This window comes from Bison bison, unplaced genomic scaffold (genome assembly GCF_000754665.1).
Source record: "Bison bison bison isolate TAMUID 2011002044 unplaced genomic scaffold, Bison_UMD1.0 scf7180017864346, whole genome shotgun sequence".
Lineage (NCBI taxonomy): Eukaryota > Metazoa > Chordata > Mammalia > Artiodactyla > Bovidae > Bison > Bison bison.
The window spans coordinates 2,130,541-2,152,052 of NW_011494918.1; the positions used below are offsets into that span (position 1 = coordinate 2,130,541).

Consider the following 21,512-nt stretch of genomic DNA (forward strand, 5'->3'; position numbering starts at 1 on the left):
CCCCCGCCACGAGGGCACCCCCCCCAGCCTCTCACCATACTCCAACCTCTCACACCCTCCACCTTGGTCCTCACACTCTTCACCTTCATCCTCGCACTTAGCATGCTTAGAGCCTGGAACTACATCTCAGTAGGCTGTGAGGCCCCATAGATGCCCTGAGTCCTAATGACTACTCTTCCCATGGCCTTCTCCACTACTGCTCCGTGTTCTCTCGGGACCAGCTCCATGGATGCCAGGTTCCCGGGCCCTCCCCCCGAATGATGTCAGAACTTGCTCTGCTGCTTCTGCAAGGGCCTGCCTAGCCCTGTCTTCATGCACAGCGTGGGAAGCCTGGGTCCCTCCTTCTGGGCAGGGAGCACGAGCGTAGCTGGGCACCATTATTCCCAAAGCCTCTGGACACTCCCACACTGGGCAGGTGCCCTCGGTGGCTGGCTCCATGCCCTGCCCCAGGGAGGGCTCACCATGCTCCCCGTCTAGAGGAGAAGCCCCTGTGAGCGCTGGGCGACAAGGCTGCCCAGGGTCTCAGGCATAAGCATCTCCCTCAGCCTGCATGCACACGGGCAGAGGCAAGGGGACAGCCTGAGGCCTGCAGTGTCTTGGGACCAGGAAAAGCTGCGGCTGCGCTGTGCTCTGGTGTGGCTTTCTGGGTCTGGGCCCGTCACCAAGCCAAACCCAGCATCCCCCATCCAATCTGACTGCCCCTGAGGCAGGAGGCCTCTGGGCACCCAGGGAGGAGAAGGAAGGAACCAGGAGGGCGAGGAAAAGAGAAGAGCAGGCGGCATTTGGAAGACAGGCAAAGAGAACAGCCTTCATCCTGTGCTGCTGGCCCTGCACGCCCATGGGAAGCCAGGGCACCATGGGAGCAGAGGTGCCCCAACATCCAAGGGCTGCAGCCAGCATGCAGAGAAGCTGGGATGGCACCCAAGGGAGTACTTTTCCATTCCATGGACAGACTCTTGGACTATACAACCACTTGGACCTGTGGCCCTGCAATCACCAGGAGAATCACTCTGCCATGCCTTGTGCAAGGGGGTCAGACAGCAGGAGAGAGGGCAGAGCCAGGGTGCACGGTGGAGGAGAGGGCAGAGGGAGGGCGCTCAGCAGCTCTACTCAAAGGACAGCAGGTCTGGGTGAGGGCCCTCATTGTCAACACTGGAGGTCCGCGCCCGTGGAGGTGGGCTGCCGTCCTCTGGAGACTCGGCCAGGCTGATGGGGCTCAGGCTGAGTTTGAGGCCATTTCTCTCCATGAGGCCAGGGGAGGAGGCCCTTCGGCACTCAGTCACTTTGAGCTTGGGGTCGTCCTGGCCGTCTTTGTGGATGAGATCAGGTACCGACACGGAAACCTCTCCATTGGGCAGAGCGTCATCCCTGTCCACCACCTCTGTGGTGGCCTCTGGCTGGGAAGCATCAGCTGGGCTGGGTTGGGCGGAAGACGAGACCTGGGGCTGCCCAGATGACATCTCTGTCCCATACTCCAGACTGCTTAGGACAGGCTGTGACGAAATCAGCATGTCCTGGGTGGTCTTCAGGGCCCGAGGGGTTCGCTTCCTGGTGGCAGGAGGTGGAGGATCCAGCCGAGGGAATGCTTCTTGCAGGGCTGACCTGTAAAGTTGATGTCAGTGCTCTGAGGCTGGCGAGACACCAGTCCCTGCTGTGTTCTCGCATCTCTAACTCCAACTGCATTTTCCACTCACCCACCCAGGGGGGCGCTTTACACTCTGGACTCTCATCCTTGGTTTAGCATGAGTCTCAGCAGTGTGAGTGCAAATGGCTTTGGGGCTGTCACATGCTCACTCGGTCTTCAGAGCAGCACAGAGTTAACACTGGGCCCATTGGTGAACTGCGTCTCATCAGAACCTATGCAATAGCTCTCAAAAGTTGCATCACCACCCTCCAAGTGCACTTGTCTAAAACAAGGCCCCAAATGGGAGGCTTCCCCCGCACCTGCCCAAACATGGGCTTCTCCACTACTGACTGTCAGGGCAGGGCTCCTCACACGGGGCTGGGTGTTGGAATCCCCCTGGGAAGCGTGCTTTCCACAATACCTGGGTTTGAATCCAACTCTGCTGATCACTAACTTTGTACCCTTAAGCTCCTCACGTTACCACTCTGAACCTACACTGTCTGCAAAATGGAAATGATACCGTCTACCTCGGAGGACTGTGGCAGGGTCAGTAACAGAGCGCAGCTGAAGCACAGCACAGCGCCGGGACATGATGCGCATGCCGGGAACTTCCGCTGTGGCGGCGGACGGTGAAGCCGGCTTCCCCAAACGTCACCCTTCAGCTATTCTCATGTGACCACCTCACGTCCCTTCCCCAGGGTCATTCTCCTCTCGAGACACTACAGTTTCTCTGCAAGCCCCTTCCTGGTCCACAGACCCGCAGGGAGGTGATAGGTGGTGCACTCACCTTCCGTCATCCCCGTCAGCCCCGCCGGCCAGTTGGGCCCCTGCGGTCTTGTTGACCTCTGTTGTGCCCACGCTGCCCAGGCTCGAGGGCTCCTTTCTCCGCAGGAAGTCATTCACTTTGGCCCCCACCGCTTTGCCCAGGCTCTTGAGGTGCTGACTGCTGCCCACCCAGAGTCCGGGCCCCCCGGGCTCCACAGACCCCTGAGCAGCAGCGCTGGGGGCTGTTGGCCTGGACAAGTGGGGGAAGGAGCGGCTCGACTGGAGCTTGGGAGTGAGGGCTGTGTTCAGGTTCTCAAACATGCTGTGGTCGACTACAAACAAAGAGGAAAGAGAGAGCCGGTGAGGGGAGGGGAGCGGGCACTTCTTTCCCTATCACTGCCGGTCTTCTCCTTACACCACACCCACAACTTTGTAACCTCACGAGTCAAGAGCGCGCCAGCAAAGATACCCTTGAACCTTGCAATCCGGTTGTCTTGATGGGCTGTGGGACCAGAAATTCTAGTTCTGCCTCACCCAGGTTAATCAGTGATGAACGCTAGCCACAAAAAAAAAAGCCAACTTATCCCTTTAAGCCTGCCTCCTTGACTCCCAGCCTAACTGCTTACCTTGGGGTCACCAGGCCTTCTAAAGTAAAGGAAACCAGGATGAAGCAACGAGATGTACAGTTTTATGCTGCGGTGAGCGCATGGCACTGACTCGGGTACTGGGGTAGAAGCCGGTGGAGGGAGGGCGAGAGACCTGCGGTTGGAGGCTCTCTGCTAAAGAGGTACACGCATAGCATGCTTTCTCCACGGAAAATGCTCACTTCTCCAGGTGTGGAATCTGGGAGAATGGACCAGCTGTTTGAGGAGGGATGGTGTGAACCAAACGGACGAGTGCTTGGTGCCAAGGAAGTACGAGGAAGCTGACAAACACCAGCTCACTTAATCCTCGGGACAACCTAGTGAGGTGGGGTGTGGTTAAGACTTTTACTATGGGGGAGGAAAACGGGGCTCAGAGCAGTGAACTGCTGGGCCTCAGGTCACAGGCCAGTTACGGGTGCTGTGGGAACTACAAACCAGGGTTTCTCACCCGAAGCTCAGAGTTTATCCCACTCCCTTCCCTGCCTTGCCTGCTGTCTAAATATGCCTTGTGGACACTCCTCTTAGGGATCCCTCTTCAGCTGGAAGGATTAATTCACTCACAGGGCTGAGAGGAGACCCACTGAGTTGTTGGTACCTGCAAGGCAGTGGCCATGTCTCATTCATCTTTGTGTCCTTGACAGCTAGCACACAGTAGGTACTCAAAATAAATACCCTGAACTGCCAAACCCATTTGCAGATAGAGAACTGTGGAGACCAAGACCGCAGCAGCTCTGCAATGTGTAACTGGAATGGCTGGAGCTCAGGGTTCTCAGGAGTTCAAGGTTCATGCCCCATACACCCTGGCATGGGGCAGCGTCTCCCCACCCGGAAATTCAGCTCAGGTCTCAGTGCAGCCAGACCCATGCTAGCACCTTGCAAGCAGGCTGGAGGTTCCTGTCCTTCCCAACCGTTCCAGGTACTTTTGTCAACCTGTGGGGAGGAGAGGTTGCCTTTGGTCACAGGCTCCTCTTCTAAGTGTCTATTCTTGCTGAGCCTTCCTAAGAGGAACTGAGATTAGGGTGTGTATTTCCTTCTGTTGAAAAAAGTGAAAGTGTTAGCTGTTCCGCTGTGTCCAACTCTTTGTGACCCCATGGACTGTAGCCCACAGGCTCCTCTGTCCAGGGAATTCTCCAGGTAGGAATGCAGGAGTATTCCTTCTCCAGGGGATCTTCCCAACTCAGGGACTGAACCCAGGTCTCCTGCATTGCAGGTGGATTCTTTCTAATCTGAGCCAGCCTGGAAGCCACTTTGTTGAACTTGCGCATAAAGCACTTCTCTGCCCTGCCCTGCTGAGTCCTGGGTCACAGGGAGCATTTCTCTCTATTGTGGTTTCAAGCAGAGATCTCTCTTCTGAGCCAACTACCTCAATAAGCCAGATGGTGAAGGTCTTTAGAGGTAGGAGGCAGCTGTGGGAAGAGTGGAATCTCCCCCTTTGGTGAGCCCCAGTCTTCACCTCTGTAACTGACCCTAACCCACATGCAGGAAAAGCACTCTGCAGGAGACATGCCAGGAACTTGGGTAGAGCACCGCTGGGACACCAGGCACAGAGCCAGCTGGTTCAGGCTGGCTGACTTCCGGGTGTAGACCCACCACACCAGCAGGAGATCCTGGCCCATCGTACAACAGGGGTATCAACTCGAGTCTTCTCCTGAGAGTGTAAATCTTGCCATGTCATCCACTTTTGCGTGATTTACCTATCATGTCCCATATTCTTCAAAGTCTTCTTTGATCATGAACTCCTGGAAACTAATGCGTTTAATGATTTCCCCCCAAATCAGAAAGTATTTGGGCCACCATGAAACTAGAGCGAGTGTTCAAGAGAGGTAGGCCGGGGAAGAAGGCCAATCCCCACCACTTCTGGGCTCGCATAGTTCTGTGGCTGTTTTCTTATTGGTTTAATGTGAATTTTAAGAGCAGACACATTCATTTCTAAAAGTGTAAGTACCAAAAGCACCTGGCAAAGCAACTTGTAAATTGCAAGCCCCTTTTATTATAATTATTGAGGAAGCAGTCTAATAAACATAACTTTTTGACTAAGCATCATTTTAGATTTCCTGTACTACTTGCTTCTCTACCCATCAGAATGTATTTGCTGAATTCTTAAGTAATTTAAATATAGCCCATCATGTACTCTCTTCACAATTCTCTGCAGTCTTCTGGTAAATACATCTTGTCTTTATAATAAAATAAGCTCCTTGCTGGGCTGTAGCATCTTGAGGGATATTTCTGGTCTACAATGCTCAGCATAGGGCCTTGCACAATAGCAGGCATTTAGCAAATAGTTTAATTGAATTGACTTTTGACATGAATACTTAAAACTGACTGCATTAGGAGCTAACATCGTAGAGAAACTGTTCTCCAAGCCCTTTTCCATTTAGAAAAGTCATTCAAAACCCCCTCCTGTGGGAGTGGTCCACAGGGGCTCTTGAGGTCAGACTGGGAGGAACTCCAGCCTCCGACACAGGACTCTCCCTGGGGCTTCCTTCATCTCCCCATCTGAGGGGTGTGCAGCAAGCCCCTTTCCTGCTGAAAGCATTAAAACTCACACACTGTCAGGACCAGAAGCGTGGTGGTTCAGAAAGTAACAGTGATGGTGGAAAGGAAGGTAAGTGGACCCCAACCAGGTGACCCTCCCCAGAGCACCCCCAGCATGCACACAGCCAAGCAGAGCGGAACATCTGGGGCCAAAGTCATCCGTAAGAAAGATGGTATCTTACCTGTCCGAGAAAGGGGCTCGGAAAGCAGGTGGGAAACAAACGAGAGAGAGACACGTTTTATGTAGTGACCGACCATGTGGGGAGTGTCATCTCCTGTCTGGGCCACCAGCAACAACACACCAAGAGGACATAGCATGCAAGACAGGGGCCCTGTTATGAGGCACGCAGGACGACCGGGTGCTTGTTAATAACCAGATCAAAACAGAGTCGGATTTTAAAAACTCTCCCAACAGGCTCTGATGTAGCCTCTTGTATTTCCCCCCATATTCTGAGCCCCCTTTGCATTAAGTATATCTGGAGTTCCTAGCTGGTGGCAGGAGGAATGGAATAGGCCAGGGCAGGATGAAGCTCTAAGTCTCCTGGGTCCTGCATCACTCCTTCGTTGTCTCATTTCCACGTGTAAATCACTAGATTTAAGACCAGGAAGATGGTCATCCACTCCAACCACGCCAATTAACAGAATGGGGAAAGCAGGTGGCAGAGAGGAATGCCTCATACCCACAGGGAGCTGAACGGTAGACCCAAATTTAGAACTCACACAGGCTGACTCCCTGAGCCCTGATCTTTCTGCACGCCAGGGCAGCCAACTGAAATTGCCAATACCTTAAAGTTGCCAAGGTACATAGTATCAGTTTGCATCCTAACACATTCTAACATTCCAGACCAGGCTGTGGAGGCAGCGCGTGAGGAGAGTACGTTCCCCACACTGCCCCCAGCAAACGTTTGAGTGCTGTGAACACACACGGACACGAGGCCAACTCCAGGCTCTCACACGCAGACGCTCACTCACACTTGGTCCACACACAGCGGGGGGAGTGCACTGCTGCTTACAGAGTGGACCAGATCTTTCCCACACTGCACAAACATCTCCACCTTTACATCTAAAGCCCCGTATGCATCGAGAAGGGGGCACCTTCAACTCACCCATCAACCCTCTAGCAGGCTACCCAGGCTGTTAGATGACAGAAGTGAAGCGAAGAAAAGAGGCAACCTTGCCACTCTGAGTTCATAGCCTCGTGGGAAATGGCTTATAATGAGCAAATGGTATTGAGTAAGCCACCCATTTATGTTTTAGTCATTTGCTAAAAATAGCACCAACCATTTAAAACAGTATCTGGTCCCTATTCTTGGGGAGAACATATTGAGTATTTAGGCACAAAGGGACATTATGTTTGTAACTTACCTTTAAATACCTCAGGAAAAAAAAAAAGTATACATGCATAGACAGGGAGGGAGGGAATTGATAAAGCAAATGGAATAAAATGTTAACAATAGGAAAAATCTAGATACAGGGTACATGGATGTTCTCTGCACTAATTTTATTTTTGCAGCTTTTTCTAAGTTTGAAATTATGTCCAAAGAAAAATATAAAAGTATACACCATATCCCAAACCAGAAGCTAAATTAAAACAACAAAAATATCTGGTGGCAGACATTAGGCAGATGAAAAAGAAACCAAGGCCGTCATTCAGAGAGGACAGAGAGCCCCAGAGCTGGGGGTAGTGGCAGCAACAACATGGAAAAGGGACACTAAAGAGCAGACAGGGGGACAGACAGCATCACTCCAGGTCTCGCCCACACGCCTCCATCTCTCTGGATATTCCCAAGTAAGACAGGCCACTGAGGAATGCCAAGTCAAAAAAATCTTTAAAATTTTTATCTTGCTTGCACCAGACCCCATCCATCTTTGAGGGCACCTTCCTGGTGAGTGGAATCGTGTGGTCTTCTTGTGATGTCACCTGCGCTCGGAATGTTTATCGTCCAGACAACCCAACCAGCCTCCTGGGAGCAGCTGTGCGTGACCTCCGTACCCTTCGGTAGCCAGAACATGGAGAACTTCTCACTCCTCAGCATTTCTGGAACTCGAATCTCTTCCTCTGCCCTGAGCACGCTTCCTGATATTATGTCCTCACGTGCCACCAGCTTGCCAGGTAAACTCTACTGCCCCTGGGCCCCCCAAAATGTGGCTCTTTGAAGCTTGTAATTGAGTACTCTACCAGATCATGTTATAGGACCTCGATTTAGTGAGAAAGTTAAATTACATACGGGGAGAAAATAATTTTTCAAAATGCTGTGGGTGGGAGGCATTTTAATTGGAGAAAGCAGGTAAGTAGTTCCTGCTGTTTATTCATTTTCTGCAAGTGAAGAATGGGGGAAACATTTGTTGTTACACTTTTCACCCTCTGTATCTACATGGACACTCGCGGGGACAGCCTGTCTATGTAAGTTGAAGAAGAAGAGGCTGATGAGTTCATGCAATAAAGCTGAATGTTCTGACTTGCTGTTCAAAGCATGGTCCATGGACCTGTAACGTCAGCATCTCCTGAGAGCTTGTCAGAAATGAAAAACCTCAGGCCCTACCCAAGACTCGCTGAGTTAGAATCTGCACTTTTAACGATATCTCAGGTGGTTCCTACGCACATTGAAGTTTAAGTGCTGCTCCGTGGAGGAATAGCTCTCCTAAACACCCACTGCCTACACACAGGCATTTGTATCTATTTCCCAAACTGAGCACAGCTACTACTCCGAGATTTGAGGCAAGTCAGCTTTTTAAGCCAAGTATTAGCAGCCATCAGACAGCTACGGTTCATCTGAACACTCTCTGGCTATGGGTGGGAGGTACTTTTATTGGAGAAACCAGCTTTTCATCCTCAAAGGGATCTTGTAACAAAGCAACAGGGCCCATGACTCCCTCCCCTGGGCCCTGGAGGGACCCAAAAGGTGCAACATGGAGTGAAGAGACAGAAGCACACACGTGCGCGCGTGCTCACACACACACACACACACACACACACACACACACACGGTGAGCTGCAGGAGGGTCAAAAGAGGGCTGGGCCGGGCAGAAAGCTGTTATCTGGCCTGCGTCTTACACTGTCCTTTGGAGAGGCTCTTTCCTGGGTCTCAGTGAAACCACACCCTACTTGGAATTCCCCAGGAGGTCATCCAGAATAGCTCTGCCTATCTAGGTGCAAGAAAGGTCACTGTTTTGCTTCAGCTTTGCAGTGCCTTGAAAGTACCAAGGTTGAACCTGTAGGTACTTCTTGGGGGAAGGGCTCCCAACACTGCTCAGCTCACCAGAATGTTTCTCCTGTAACCCAGACATCGCAAAGCCTGTGTTACCCACTGAGGTGCCCAGCCCAGTCCAGGCCCTGCCGCCCCAGTGCCCAGGTGGCGTTCTCCGGCACGGGGTGCACAACATAGTGATCTCGCCAGGTGAGACCTGCTCTGGCGGGGCGGGCACGGGGGAGAAGTTGGGGCATGCGGCTGCTCCCCGAGGGTATGGGGGAGCTGTGCGTGGGATCACCACCCGCTGCCTTGCTCCCTGCAGTCTTCCGTCTGGTGCTTCCTTTAGCAGAGACCTGCAGCCCTGTGGGGGCCTCTTGCTTCTCCTCTCCTGTCTCTCACGCTGATGCACAGCAGCAGTTTCTGCCTGACCAGGCTGTTGAAGGCAGACAGACAGTGAGGCTGGAAAAATGGCCACAACCATTGTGGAAGGAAGAGGAAGTGCAGAGGTCTGGCAGTTTGCTCCTTAGAGGAGGCAGAGGAGAGGTGTCCTCAGGGCGGGACACACCTGACAAATACCAGGGCTTAGTGAGTGATTCCACCAGAGTCACTACCCAGAAGTCAAACTGCCATTTGTACCAGCAGAAAAGCAAATAGCGGGAAAGAATGCCTCTGCCTGCTCTCCCCACCCCACCCTCTGCCTGCTCCCAGAACCCACTCAAGGTGGGGCAGAGGTGACCTGAGGGCGTGCCTGACCCCGTCTGCTTGTCCTTCGGCCTCTCTGCACAGTCTCTGGCCACCCCAGGCCTCATTGCTCCCTGCCTGGCCTGAGGCTCAGACCCAGCTTTCATTTGCAGATTGCATCTTGGGGGACGCCCCAAATGGAGAGCAGCTGAGGTGGAACTGCACCATCTACCGGCCCTGGTTCTCCCCTTACAGCTACTTTCTATGCAAGGACAAAGAGAGCCACCTTGAGACCTACAGCTTCTCGGAGGTGCAGCGGGACGAGGGTCAGAGGGACAGCTGCCTCCCAGAGGACACAGCCGACAGCGTCTGCTCATCCTCTCCCTCCCCAGAAAACACCTGCCCCCGAGAGGCCACCAAGAAATCCAGGCCCGGCCCAGACACCACAGACTCCATCACATTCCAGGACATCCTGATGGCTTCCAAGTGGCACCCGGCTCAGCAGAATGGCTACAAATGTGCATCTTGCTGCCGCCTGTATCCGACGCTGCACTCCCTCAAGAGCCATATCAAGAGGGGCTTCAAGGAGGGATTCAGCTGCAAGGTGTACTACCACAAGCTCAAAACGCTCTGGTACAAGGAGCAGAAGGCCCGGCCGGGAGACAGGCTCTCCTTGGGCAGTGGCCAGGCCTTCAGGTAGGCCTGCTGGACAGCAGCGGCTCCCTTGTTAGTGGATGACGCCAGGTAAATAGGGGACGATACCTATTTATGTCTCTGTGGAGATGTCAATAAACCAAAGTCAGTGACGGCCTTTTGTTAAGTGCCAGGTCACCCTGTACCCCATCCTTCCCAGCCTCTGGCCTCCATCCCATTTCCCTTCTGCTGCTGGTTGCCTAGCAACACCAGGCCCATCTCCCTGCCTCTCTGTTTTGAAAGAATACCCAAAGTATGGGAATATCTTCCGAGATGGTGGTTTTTCAAAGTGAGGTGTGCAGACCAGAAGTGTCAGTATCCCCTGGGAATTTGCTAGAAGTTAAATTCTCAGACCTACTGAATCAGAACACTGCGGGTGGGCCCCTCGGTCTGTGCTGTAATTGCCCTCTAGGCGATTCTGATGCAGCTCAAGTGTGAGAGCCACCGCTCTAGGACCCTGACCTTCCTGCTGCTCCCGCTGTGATTGGTCCTGGCCCCGCGCCATGGGGAACCTTGCGCGGAGGCAGAAGGGTTGAAGGCCCTCTCCTGTCAGCCTGGGGAAGGCTGCATCGGCAGAATCTGCGTGCAGTGTGAAAGCTTCTTAGGTGTTAGATCTTCTGAGGGATGGAATGGGAAGGCCATGCCTCACGCATAAGCCAGAAGAGAGGCAAATAAGGCTGGGGTCTGTTCCTACCACATATACCATGATGCTTCTCTTGGAAGGGACATCTCTGGCTGAAGTAGATCATTTTTGACCCATGGGACATCTTGACATAGCTCTGTTGAATCATGGCAGAAAGGCCAGGTTAAATATGTGAAAACACTGCTTCTAGCACCAAGGAATGTCCCAGCAGATAGCCCTGACCCTTATTCCATTTTTGAGCAAACCTCACAGCCCGCTCTGACACAGAAAAATGGATGAGCATTGAGTGGGCAGCAAGGACACCTGTTTTGCCCATTATGTGGTGGAAGGAAAACAGAGCTTAATACTCGACGGTCGTATTTTGAGGCTTTATTTACCTCTCACTTCATCTCCCTGGTGACTCAGTGGGCTCCTTCACTGCAGGGGCGTGGGGGCACATTTCCTTTTGGGGACCCTGGCACCCACTGGTTGGCCAATGTGGGGAGGATTGACCCTTCCCGTGGTCATATGGCAAGTGTTTCTGAAGCCCCACATTATGGTTTAGCAAAGCTGCTTCTGCTTAGCACTGTCCTGTTCAAATACCATGTGCAGTTCCTTTGTGAGGGAGAGAGAGGCTGGACCCAAGGCCCATCGTGTCCCAGTCCTTTGCTGCGAGGCCACTCCCATCCCCACCCCCAGCGCCCTGCTCCTCACCCCACTCCCTCGCCTCCCTTCACCCCCCACCACCTCCAGCTGGACCAGGAGCCAGGACATGCAGGTCCCACTCTCCCCTCACGGGGCATGGTGGTCTGCAGGGAGCCTTGACATGACTCTAATTCCAGGGCCTGGTACTCTGAGGGAGCAGAGGAGACTCCAGTGACTCTTTAGTTCTCACTCTGACGTCCCACTTCCCTAAATGGAAAAGTTACCTAAGCCCTCGGGAGCTTCCCCTTACAGACGTTACTGTGCACACGTGGCCCCGTGACGGGGCTTCTGAAGGAGCACGGGGAGAGGGGGACAGGGAGTGGACCTGGGGAGGCTGCCCACGGTCTCAGCATAGTGTGGGGAGGACCAGGAGAGGACTCATTCCCCCTCAGCCCAGCCCCCGCTTGCTCCTCCAGGACACCCACGCCACGGGCACGGCCAGGAACGTGTATGCAGGTGCTCTCAGACATGCCCGTCTCTGCAACTCCACGCACTGTAGCCCACCAAACTCTTCTGCCCATGGGATTTCCCAGGCAAGAACATTGGAGCGGCTGGCCACTTCCTTCTGCAGAGGACCTTCCTGACCCAGGGATGAAGCTGCGCCTCCTGCCACTGGCAGTCATTGGCAGGCGATGCTTTACCACTGAGCCACCCGGGCACAGGGCACAGTGTTAAAAAAGAGATGGAAAGCCATCCAAAGGCTGGGGACTGAGCCTGAGGGCCACAGCACACGCTGAGTGTGCCCTGGCAGGGGTGCAAATTCAGCATGTTCTCCTTAAGGACAAGGTACTTTCCACCTTTCACATTTAACATAGTGTCATTATGACCCCAGTAGCATTCTCGATATACAGAGTACTGAGTAGGTTCAGTGCAGCACAAATGCATGCAGCACACACCTGCGCTGACCAGGCACCCCTGAGCAGCAACACTGACTGATTCTAAAATGCAGTCTCATTTACTCTTCGTTGAGGCTTTAGTGGGGTACTGTATTCCCATTTTACAGGTGAGAAAATAAAGGTTCAGTTCCGTTCACTCAGCCAGAGAAAGGCAGAGGGTACGTAAACCTGGTTGACTGACCCTCCAATTCTCCTTCAGGCCTGGCTTACCAAAGTCAAGTTTAACGAAACCTCTGCCTTCCAAAGAGCTATATGTTCCGGTCACTGTAGCTTGATTGTCACGATGCTGAGAAACTGCAGCTCCATGTTTCTCTAACATCCGTCTTTGCCAGCCTTCTGCCTCCCCTCTTATTTCTGCTCCGTGCAGGAAAGCCCACATCTCAGTGAGACAGGACCCCTCCGCTGAGCTGTGTCTCAGGGACACCGTAATCCTTCTAGGCAGGTGTGGGAACGTCCCTGCTTCGTCTCCAGTATGGACATTTCTGGATTGCTCCCATCTAGCATTCTACCAACTACATATTTCAGACATTTATAGTCAGGGAATCAGTGAAATTTTATAATCTTGATGATCTCGCTGCTGTTACTGCTGCTGCTAAGTCACTTCAGTCATGTCCGACTCTGTGCAACCCCAGAGACGGCAGCCCACCAGGCTCCTCCGTCCATGGGATTTACCAGGCAAGAGTATTGGAGTGGGTTGCCATTGCCTTCTCCCTTGATGATCTTAACTCTATCTGAAAAGATCTATGATGTACTTTTTAAAGCACTCAAAACTTGCTGCTGCCAAAATATTTCAATGATGTCTGGAGCTTGAAAAGGTCTGGGGTATGGGAGAGTCTGAACAAAAGAAACAGGTATAGACAAGGCATTACTGACATTTCGGGCTGGATAATTCTTTGTCGTGGGGGCTGTTCTGCACACTGTAGAAAATTTAGCAACTTCCCTGGCTTCCAATCACTATGTGTCAACAGAATCCTTCCGAGTTGTGACAACCAAAAAGACACTGTCAAACATCCCCTGGGGGAGCACTGTCGCCCCTGGATAAGAACTGTTGGTATAGCCTGATCCTGCAAGGCTGGTCTGGACAATCTGCCTCTGAAGGTACCACCTTCCTTCCCTCCTTGTTGGAAGCATGAGTCTTTTTTCTCAACACCACACCCTTGGGAGTCGTGCGTCACGGAGCTGATGCCACCAGGCTTGGGGAGTGGGGTGGGGTGGGGTGGGGAGAAGGAGCAGGTAGAATAGAAGAAGCAAGAAAAGACAATGGAAAAGCTTTTAGAAATAAGAAAGGTTTATTTAGCAAAAGCCACTAGACTAGTGACAACATCCAGGCAGTAAGTGCACTTACATGAACAGAATCTTTTCCCAGAGAGTTGATCCAACAGAGTTAATGCCACACAGTTTTAGGAAGTAGAAGGCTCAGGGAGAGGGCGAGGAATTGGGTGAGGGGTGAGGGGTAGGAGAAAGCAGTCAGGCAAAGAGAAAATAAAAAGGAATACAACCCCTAAATGAGAGCAGTTGAGAGAAGTGAGGCTATGAAGAGGCTTTATAGACAGCATTGGTATCAGCAGGGATATAAGGAATATAATTTTCAGTTCCAATATAAGTCCATCCTGTGCAGAGAAATTCTTCCCTGGCTCCACACCTGTGAGAGCCTAGGGTGCCCAAGAGTCTGCTGGCACCCGGGAGAGGCTGGGGCAGGTACTGCAAGGGAGGCGCCCCTGGTGTCCACTCGTCCTCCACACAGGGCAGAGTAGAAGGATGAAAGAGAGGAGGGCAGGAGCTGAGTTAGCAGAGCAAGAAGCAAGGGGGAGAGGACAGGGTGACATCACTTGGAGGTTGGGGTCCGCAACGCTCCCTTTCCTGCCCAGTGGCTGGTGACCTTTGAAGGCCCCTAGATCTGTCCTCTGTCTCCTCCATCTCCACACACCCAGCGCACGCTGGCTGGGTCACACTAAAGATGACACCAACACACACACCAGTGCTCCAGGGAGGGCATGAACCGGGGAAAGGATGGGGCCAACGTGGGTAGAAACCACTGTGGAGCCTCCTGAAGGGAAGGGTCTTGAATGGGTTCCAAGTCAGTAGTACAGAGAACTAGTCTCTCCAATTCTTGAGTCTCTCTACTATCTCCTTTCTTCTTTCCCTTTGCAATCTTTTCAAGACCCTTTTAGACACTATCTTCCCCACCCACTCTTCTCCCCAAACAAGCCCTCTCCTAGCACATTCCACACACCCAGTCCACTGGCCTCTGGCTTTGTCCTCAGCCCCTGCTTATGGGCAGTGGGCCTGGAGAAGCCAGACCTTCCCCTCCCCTGAACACCCCAACTTCTAATGAGCAAAGAGGTCCCACACTCAAGGAAGCCTGGGTTAGGATTTTGTAAGCTAGAGAGGCTCAGCCAAACTGGACTCCTGACCTCTCTCCTTTGATTTCATAGTTCTTCCTTCCCTTCTGTCTCTGGATCTACTTCCAATGATCAACTAGAAAGTGTAACAAAACAGAGCCACCCCCTCTCCAACTAAATGCACATCAGGAAAAGAACACAAGTGTACTGTTGATTCAAACACTCTGGAGATTCCCATTCTTCTCTCTGGTCACTTCTCACAAGCCTACACACACATATACACCTTCCCTCACATGTGCGTGTCAAAGCAAGCACACGTGTACACACATGCACACACACACATGCACCCATCTCATTTCACTGACACCTTCATGCACCAAGGAAGGCTAACATAAAGCTGCATTGATTTCCTTTACTTTGGACTTTCGGGTCTAGCGGAAACCCAACTGTAGCTATAACAGAAGATCTAAGCTTTCATTTCTGTATTTCATAAAGCCAAGTTAGGCTTAAAGAACTTAATTTTGAAGCCACCACATCGTTACCAATTGATCCTCAAATACTGGGTTAGCCAGAAAGTTCTTCGAGTTTTCCCATAAGACGCTGTGGAAAAACCTGAACGAACGTTTTAGCCAACCCCATAGTAACACAGTCTGGGTCTGGAATTTGCTGTTCAAGATAAAGATGTTTCCCCAAACTTACACAGCACTAGCATGTCTCAGCTCTCTCTTGGCACCTTTAAACCTGTTGCCAGCCACTGCGGGTCTCACTGGAGGCAAGGACGCGCAAGCGTGCCCTCAGAGCCCCAGTCAGCCCAGAGTAGCAGGCGGCAACCTCCGGGCCCAGATAGTAAAGGAGAGCGGCACGTGGCACTGTTTACTGGCACACTCTAGGCACGCATCCACAGGGTGGCCGGCCAAGGGCAAAGTGGCTCTGGTCCCTGACTTAAGTGGCAGTGATTCTGAAGAGTGGACTTGAGCAGTCTCAGCTACCAGCCTGTGTTCTTTTTCTTTTCTTGTTGCAGTAAAAACTGCACACTTCCACCCAGTGGAGAGGACAGGTTGAGAGGTAAGGCTGGGGGCTCTGAGGCTTTTATAGAGGCAGAGTGCTATAATAGCTTCAGTAGGCACAGCCCTTGAGGCAGGACACGGGAGACAGAGGGCAGCTTTCCCGCTTCCTTGGGGATGAGCTGGACTTGTAGGCAGGAGGTGGGCGGGGCATCACACTACAGAGTCAGACCTCGGTGATCTGGGGCAGGAGAGAGGCTGTCCTCCCCACTGGCTTCCACGGCAGGGCGTGAATGGTAGTGAAGTCCCATCTCCTTCTGGAGCAACGCTCGATGCCACCCAGAGAAAGCGCTTGGATCCAATTCATCTGAAAGCGTATCCCCTCAATGCGACACATTCCAAACCACACGCACACTGAAAGGACTATCCTGTCCTTTAGCCTGGAGCATTTAACCTCTATAGTCTCTGCAAAGGCTTAAAGAAGTTATTCCTCCCAGGAAGGTCAGGGAAGAGTTAGGCAACTGGTAGCATCCTGGCATCTAAACACAAAGTACCTGAGAAGGTACCGATGGCTTCCCTTCATAGCCGGGACCACAGAAGTAGGGAGAGCAAGGGGACTGTAAGGGCCTTACGTGACAGAGCAGAGCAGCCTGATGATGCGGTAGGTGGGAGCAGGTCCTTCAGCAGCCTGGTGGTCCTCAAGAGGGACCCTCTCCCAAAGCCATGGGCTCTGAAAGTCCCCTCCTCCCCCAGGAGTCACAAGTAGGAGGGAGGAGTTGATTCATTTTTGGCAATCCAATTTCTTCCCCACTTGACCCTCCAAAGCAAAATCCTAATGCTTTTCTTAAACTGTAAACGTTTCCAGGCCCCTGGATATCCTCAGCAGTGCCCATCTGCCCATCAGCTGGCAGCCCTACCCAGGCAGCAGCCAGACTCGGCCCTCCACACCTCGGCCTCCTCGCCCCAGGGCACCTATACGGCGATTTCATCATCCAGGCTGTCGCCCAGCTCCTGCCTCTGCAGGACATTCAGCAGGCGGGGCAGCTCCTCCTGGGACCACGAGTCCCGTTCCTCGCTCTCGTCCGTGTTGGACTCGTACTCTGAGGCGATGCCCGACTCTCGGAACTTGATGAGCTCCAGGCTGCCAAGGAGCGGCTGGCCCTGAGCAGGGGGCGGGGTGTCCTCGGGTGGGAGAAAGCGGAAGCACTCCAGCTTCACCAAGCAGTCGCGCCTACCTAAGGGGCTGCCCGCTGGGTGGGCGAAGTCGGCCAAGCCCGCGCCCAGGGGCGGCGAGTGTAGGTCCTCCGGCTTCGGGGTCGTGGGGTCACAGAGCACAGGCAGGGCTCCAGAGCGGAAGGTGATCTCCAACAAGCTGTCCTGCGAGCCCACTGGAGGGGGAGACAACAGGAAGAGGGGTGGCATGAGCAAGGTGGTTGGTTTGAAAGCCACCCTTGGCCCACCCAGGTCCCTGGCCGACTCGGGGGGAGTGGGGTAAGGGTGGGCTTTTCAATCCTTCCTTCCACGTGACTCAGAATGGACGTGCCAGGCTAGGGGGAGGAGCCGGGGGAGGAGGCAAGGCGGGGCCATGACCGCGATGGGCTGGCAAGACCCGTGGATGCTTTGAAAGGGGAACGTGGTAGGAAAAAGGTACAAACTGAAGAGCTATGTTAAAAGTATGTAGAAACGTTTAGTGCAACCTTGCAAATTGGCATTAATACAACAGGGGCTTGATAAAGAAACATCCAGAAGGGCTTTCAGAGTGGTAAAGTACAGTGGTTCCCTATGCATACCTTTGCGCCACTTTAAAAACAGAGTTCTCAGCTCTGCCTGAGACCTACCAATGCAGAATCTCTGTGGGTTGGATCTGGGAGTCTCCTTTTTTATTTTTTGAGTATCCATTTTTTAAGAAGCTCCCAGGGTAGTTTGGGTGAACTACCGGTGTGATGCAGAAAGCATTTGTTTTATGATCAGACCCGAGTTTGAATCTTGGCTCCACACTGTGCTAGTCCTGAAACCTTGAGCTAGTTATTTAATCTCTGGGTCTGTTTCTTCATCTGTAAAATGGGCACAAAATCATCTGCCACTGTAGGGATTAAAAGAGATCATGCATATGATCAGTCGATACTGGTCCACAGTCAGTGCGCACTTAGAGCAGCAGACAAGCCACGGACAAGTTCAGCACGTCACAGAGACACGCTGTCTCCCAGCACATCCCAGTGCAGCCCGGATCAGCTGGGAGTAGAGGCAGGGATCTCAGGCGGGGAGCCAAGCAACCTCTGCCACTAGCCGGCAGAGTGTGCTGGCCACAGGCGCTCCTCTGCTTTACCCACTGAGAGGCAGACTGCTACCAGCCTTTTCTGCGCTACAGAGTTATGCAGGGGGAGTGAACTACTGGACAGATTGACGTCTCCTGCAGAGCTCTCAGAAAGCATGACTCACAATAGATGCTCAGTGTATTTCGATTGGAAAAGCCCTCTGAGAAGGAACCAGGCAGCCTCAGGATGTGAAGAGCCTGGGGGCCCATCAAGGAGAGGCTGGGTGAACATGTGGTTGTGACTCCTGGGGACTTTCAAGGTCAAATCTGGGCACTGGGCTAGAAGGCAGCCAAGACCGTCTCTGGCCCTGCCATTTTGTAATTCCATTAAGTGTGTGGATGGAACAAACAGAGCTGCTTATGTTCTCTGCTAGGATAACCAGGGCAGGCCAGGGGTCCAAGAATACCACCAAAAGCTTGGGGAAGGTAACTCTCGGTTCCAGAGCCTCCACGGGGAGGTGAGGCCAGGCAGGGCCCTCGCTTACTGGCGTTCTGTCCCGACAGCTTCAGCTCCAACTCCTGCACCTGCTTGACCAGCAGGGAGATGTGCTGGAGCATGTCCTTGTTCTGCAGCAGGAGCTGGTGCACACGAGCCTGGGCCTCCAGCCGCGCTGCGGCCTCAGCAGCCAGCTGGTCCTTCAGCAAGTGAACCTGCGGAGAGGGGGGAGGCAGAGAAGACAGCGAGGAGACAGGGCGGAGAGAAGAAAGGGATGTGAATGTAAACGTGAGTCACTGGTGGAGGGCCAGGGCCAGACAAGCCTTCCAGCTTCAATTCAAGATGGAGAAGCCCTTTCCCAGGCAAAATGGGCACCTGGGCTGGTAATGCAGAGGAGAAGCTGAAAGAAGCTGGGCCACTGGATCCGCATCCCGAGTGGGGGCCATGATGTGTCATTCACATACCACTTAGAGCCCCACACCGAGAGCAAGAGGTAGGAAAGAGTTGTGTCCCAGCCCCAGCCCCGTCAGAACCGCTCTGACAGCTAACATACTACTGCTGTGTTGAGGCAGGTACCTTTTTCTCACCTTGTCTTTTCAAAAACAAAGCCAAAAAACTGATAAGCTGACCCACTAGCAAAGAACAGTGTCACAGCAGACCCCTATAACAATCTTCCTTCTCCCCTTCCTCACACCCAAACAGCACGAGAAACAGGAAGCCAGGCACATGCCCTTTCTAAGACAGTGAGGTGACGGTCATGAAGTCTGTTTCTCCACGCCTGTGGTGGGTGTCAGCTTCCTGCCCTGACCTTCCGCTCCCTTTTTATTTCTGGAGGCCTCTGAGAGCATGCCTCGTACCTGGCGGAGGTCAAACAGCTGCTGACTGACTAACCACAGGGCTTTGTCCAGCAGCCCCGGCAGGTGGCTGTCAGCCTGAGGTGACAGCTTCCAGAGCTGCCCTCTCTGGGGAGAGGGGGCCCCTCGCCCTCTCACCGTCCCTGGTAGAGCACCGGCAGTGGCATCCTGAGTGCTCAGGGCCCAGGGGGCCTCTCTGTTCCCGGTGCACAGTCTGGGTGTGGGGACACAACCCAGGGGGAGGAGACGTGGGGATTCTCTCAGGACTCTGGCTTGACGACACTAAGTCACACAACAATGACAACAATGTGTGACTTTTGTGCTGAGAAGTAGATAGAAAGGCCTCTGGGAGGTTTCTGAAGGTCCCTGAATATGGGGAGCTCATGAATTTGGTGGTTAAGACCAAAGCAACCTGTATGAAAGAGGGTTTTCTTGAACCAAAAACACGGTGTGGATAAAGACACAGAGTCAGGAGGACCGGGCTGGGACAGGTAGAGCCAAGAGCAGAGGAGAGAGAAGGAAGGAATTGGAAGAGTCGATTCTCTGACTCAGACAACAAATGCTCTGGGTTTCTGAAGAGCCATCTGCTCCAAAGAGATTCACATTCTGTCAGGGAGTAACAGGTCATGTTCACCCCACGGTCTGGCCGAGCTTGGCCCAGAGTCCTGCCAGGACAGTGTCTGCCCTGCCGGCAGCCAGCCCTCAGAGATCGCACTTTCGGATGCAGTGGCTGCTTCCTTCCCCCCAGCTCCTCACCCCGGCCCAGATTTGAGGACCTGACCTTGCAGTTGTTGGCTCTGCTTCTAAGTGGAGCCACTAATGAGATTAACCGCCACTTTCCATTAGCGGCTCCTGAGGTTAGGCCTATCGTTCCCCAAGGGGGAGGATGCCTAAGGAATCTAAAGTGAATCTGTCCTTCACCAGGCGCTGCTAAGGACAAGACTGATCTTCCAGTCCAGACATCAGCCTCAAATAAACTAAGGAGAGATCTAGAGAGGGGCAAGAACAGGGAAAGCAGTGGCAATAATATTTTAATCCAGTATCAGATGGTAGATGGCTATTAAGCCTCTGTCTTCCTTGCAAAAATGAGGCATGGAGACAGTTCACCAAAAGAGTCCCCCCAAATCCTGCTGGTTCTGAGAATCAGGACAATTGCTGTGGGAACCTCACCCCTACAAGTGCCCCCAGAGGAAACCATAACCTTCCATCTGCCAGTAAATGTAATTTATTCCAACTAAGAGCATCACCGAGAGGAATGTACTGGGCAGACAGAATTGCTAATTATCCATTTTCTATTTTCTTCAGAGCAAAACAGAAACACGAGGCATAAACGTGGAGCAAAACTTTCCAAGCATGTAAACAGAAACAGCGGGGAATCTCACCTACCAACAACTGACATCTACAGAGGGCTCCCTGCACACAAAGGCTACACACTCAGGTGCCCAAACCCCACGTCTGAACCTGCCCACAGAAGAGGCCAGTTGAGAGCACTGGACCAGGAGCTGAAAGCTCGAATCTGTTGGTTACTCCCTATTCAACTGAAGGTAATAAACTTCTACCTGCGCCTCACTGTCTCCATTTTTCAACTGAGAGGTTGGCCAGAGGCTTGGCCAGTCTATGAGTCCATATCAGGTGAATGGAATAGTCAGTACCAGGGGCCAGTGGTTAAAGGTTCCATGAAGAACACTCCTAGATTTCCTCTGGGAAGTCAGAGAATTAGGACAGGGGACAAAAGAGGAATTCCCTCCTGCAGAAGCCAGGGGGAAAAAAAAAAAACACCAAAATCTGGAAGTTTCTTTTGCACGTAACCATTCCAGCAGGGGAGTTACCATTAGTACATAAAAGACAACCTTTGAATCAAATCTTTCATCACAAATCCACAGGCACTCAGTACTATGAGAAAAAGTTGTGTTTGAGCGTTCCTTGTATTAGTCTAAACAAGAACTTTAGCTTTGCAAACGCAGACTTATAACATTTCAGGTGTTTTGAAACCCTGGGAATTCGAAAGCACACGCTGCTGCTGCTGCCTAAACCCGGCGCTAAGGAGCCCTTCTGTTCCTGCAGCCGTCCAAATGGGCAGCAGGCATAAGGCTCAGGCCTCTCACTGAAGCAGTCTGTACCCCAGGAGTACGAAACCCAGGCCAAGCTGGGACAAAACGACCCGAACTTCCTCTAAATTTGAGGCTATTTAACCCTCCTTGTGTTT

The 21,512-nt window shown here is 52.7% G+C and overlaps 3 protein-coding genes across 4 annotated transcripts in view; 1 reads left to right on the top strand and 2 right to left on the bottom strand.

Moving 5' to 3' along the window:
* Window positions 1-27: 27 nt before the first annotated feature.
* LOC104999175 (chromosome unknown open reading frame, human C1orf226) lies at window positions 28-17,017 on the bottom strand. Of its 2 annotated transcripts, none has more exons than XM_010854680.1 (3): window positions 16,938-17,017; window positions 2,412-2,721; window positions 28-1,602 (listed from the first exon to the last, which is right to left on the bottom strand). In XM_010854680.1, the coding sequence occupies exons 2-3, from the start codon at window positions 2,708-2,710 to the stop codon at window positions 1,107-1,109; spliced, it is 795 nt and encodes a 264-aa protein (XP_010852982.1). In that variant the 5' UTR covers window positions 2,711-2,721; window positions 16,938-17,017; the 3' UTR covers window positions 28-1,106. The 2 variants fall into 2 exon arrangements, with proteins under 2 accessions (XP_010852982.1, XP_010852983.1); XM_010854681.1 differs by lacking the exon at window positions 16,938-17,017 and adding an exon at window positions 5,751-5,754.
* LOC104999174 (chromosome unknown open reading frame, human C1orf111) lies at window positions 6,996-10,255 on the top strand. The gene is made up of 3 exons (XM_010854679.1): window positions 6,996-7,681; window positions 8,853-8,966; window positions 9,614-10,255. Exons 1-3 carry the CDS (start codon window positions 7,483-7,485, stop codon window positions 10,138-10,140), a joined length of 840 nt encoding a protein of 279 aa, XP_010852981.1. The 5' UTR covers window positions 6,996-7,482; the 3' UTR covers window positions 10,141-10,255.
* The window catches only part of NOS1AP (nitric oxide synthase 1 (neuronal) adaptor protein), a gene marked incomplete at its 5' end in the record, with an annotated part of 346,949 nt that continues 339,063 nt past the window's right edge, over window positions 13,627-21,512 (bottom strand). Inside the window, 2 exons of the mRNA XM_010854697.1 lie at window positions 13,627-17,090; window positions 18,502-18,667. Of these exons, the coding sequence (XP_010852999.1) occupies window positions 16,675-17,090; window positions 18,502-18,667 (582 nt within the window). The remainder of the gene's footprint in view (window positions 17,091-18,501; window positions 18,668-21,512) is intronic.